At 46.6% G+C, this 1,865-nt stretch overlaps 1 protein-coding gene across 1 annotated transcript; it reads left to right on the top strand.

The window, feature by feature from the left end:
* Positions 1-373: 373 nt before the first annotated feature.
* On the top strand, positions 374-1,337 carry LOC122431411 (olfactory receptor 10G6). The gene has a single exon (XM_043452728.1). The coding sequence runs from the start codon at positions 402-404 to the stop codon at positions 1,335-1,337; it is 936 nt and encodes a 311-aa protein (XP_043308663.1). The 5' UTR covers positions 374-401.
* Positions 1,338-1,865: the final 528 nt, after the last annotated feature.

Genomic DNA, 1,865 nt, shown 5'->3' with positions numbered 1-1,865 from the left:
TGTAACCTACCTCTCTAGTATGTAGATCAGAGGTCAAACTGAAGGAAACAGTCATTTCTTCTCAGACTGGTTTAGGTATTATATAATTGTTCTTCTTTCTGACATGACTATCTCTGTGTATGGTCTTTCCTTCACTCTCCGGAACTATATACACATAATCTGTTACACGGGTTTTAACCATGAGAGAAAAGTTGCTGACTGAAACCAAGCAGAATCTCAGAATCAGGGGTTGAGGAGAAAGAATGATTAAGAACAAGAGCTAGAGAAGATGTCTCTTTTGGAGATCCTTTTCGGTCCACATTTGGCAGTGACATAGAATATATATCCCGTGCCTACAGAATTTACAGAGCATTGCTTTTTCCCCTCCGCTGCTTCTTTTGGCAGACGTGAACAGCAAGGAGATGCAACGTGGAAATCAGACTTCCGTGTCTCACTTCGTCTTAGTGGGGCTGCACCACCCACCACAGCTTGGGGTACCGCTCTTCCTAACCTTCCTTGTCATCTATGCCCTCACCGTCTCTGGAAATGGGCTTATCATCCTCACGGTCTTGGTGGACACCCAGCTCCACCGCCCCATGTACTGGTTCCTATGCCACCTCTCCCTCCTGGACATGACCATTTCCTCTGCCATTGTCCCCAAGATGTTAGCTGGCTTTCTCTTGGACAGCAGGATTATCTCCTTTGGGGGCTGTGTCATCCAGCTTTTCACATTCCATTTCCTGGGCTGCAGTGAATGCTTCCTGTACACACTCATGGCTTATGATCGCTTCCTAGCCATTTGTAAGCCTCTACATTACGCCACTATCATGACCCGCAGCGTCTGTAACTCTCTAGCCATTGGCACCTGGCTGGGAGGCACCCTCCACTCACTTTTCCAAACAAGCTTCATATTCCGGCTGCCTTTCTGTGGTCCAAACCGGGTGGACTACTTCTTCTGTGACATTCCAGCCATGCTGCGTCTAGCCTGCGCTGACACCACCGTCAACGAGCTGATCACCTTTGTGGACATTGGATTCCTGGCCCTGACCTGCTTTGTGCTTATCCTCACTTCCTATGGCTACATAGTGGCTGCTATCCTGCGAATCCGGTCGGTCGACGGGCGCCACAACGCCTTCTCCACCTGCGCCGCCCACCTCACTGTCGTCATTGTCTACTATGCGCCCTGCACCTTCATTTACCTGCGCCCTGGCTCTCAGGAACCCCTGGATGGAGTGATAGCTGTCTTCTACACAGTCATCACGCCCTTGCTTAATCCTATCATCTACACACTTCGCAACAAAGAAATGAAGGCAGCCTTATGGAGGCTGGGAGGTTGCAAGGTCGTGAAGCCTCCCTGACTCCATGCATCACAGACGTGCAGGAAATGCTAAAATTTAGGGTATCAGATGGGACACCAGATAGCTGGGGAGCTCTAAGATAGAAATAGAATGAAGAATTCATACAGAGAGTTGAAGACTCCTAGATGTGGAGGTGGGAACCTTGGAAAGTTCTACATTGTAACCTACTTTCCAGCATGATTTTTCATGTTTCCTCCTTGAATAACAATGGAAATCAATCAAAACACTCAACATAGATGATAAAATGCAGGAAAAAATCTAAGATAAGTAAACTGTCTGCATAAAAACTCTCTCTTTGGCATCCATCTACACGTGTATTCCTGCTGCTAACCCCTGAGTTGATACCCACATAGCTTTTTACAGGTTACAAGTAACCTTCATGCAAACCATATAATTTGACCTTGACAACAATTGTATGAGGTAAGCATTATTCCCATGTAACTGTGGGAAAACTGAAGTTCAAGGAAGTAAGTGGCTTTCCCATACTCACTCTCTGCCTTTTACTTTGATAAAAAATGGTCCATGGAC

The sequence above is a fragment of the Cervus canadensis genome, chromosome 29 (assembly GCF_019320065.1).
Source record: "Cervus canadensis isolate Bull #8, Minnesota chromosome 29, ASM1932006v1, whole genome shotgun sequence".
Taxonomy (NCBI): Eukaryota; Metazoa; Chordata; class Mammalia; order Artiodactyla; family Cervidae; genus Cervus; species Cervus canadensis.
The sequence above is the reverse complement of the archived record's forward strand: the minus strand, read 5'-3'. Positions and strand labels throughout refer to the sequence as shown.

What these genes read in the sequence shown, in the direction of transcription:
- LOC122431411 (XM_043452728.1), top strand. Translation starts at nt 402, where the DNA reads ATGCAACGTGGAAATCAGACTTCCGTGTCTCACTTCGTCTTAGTGGGG.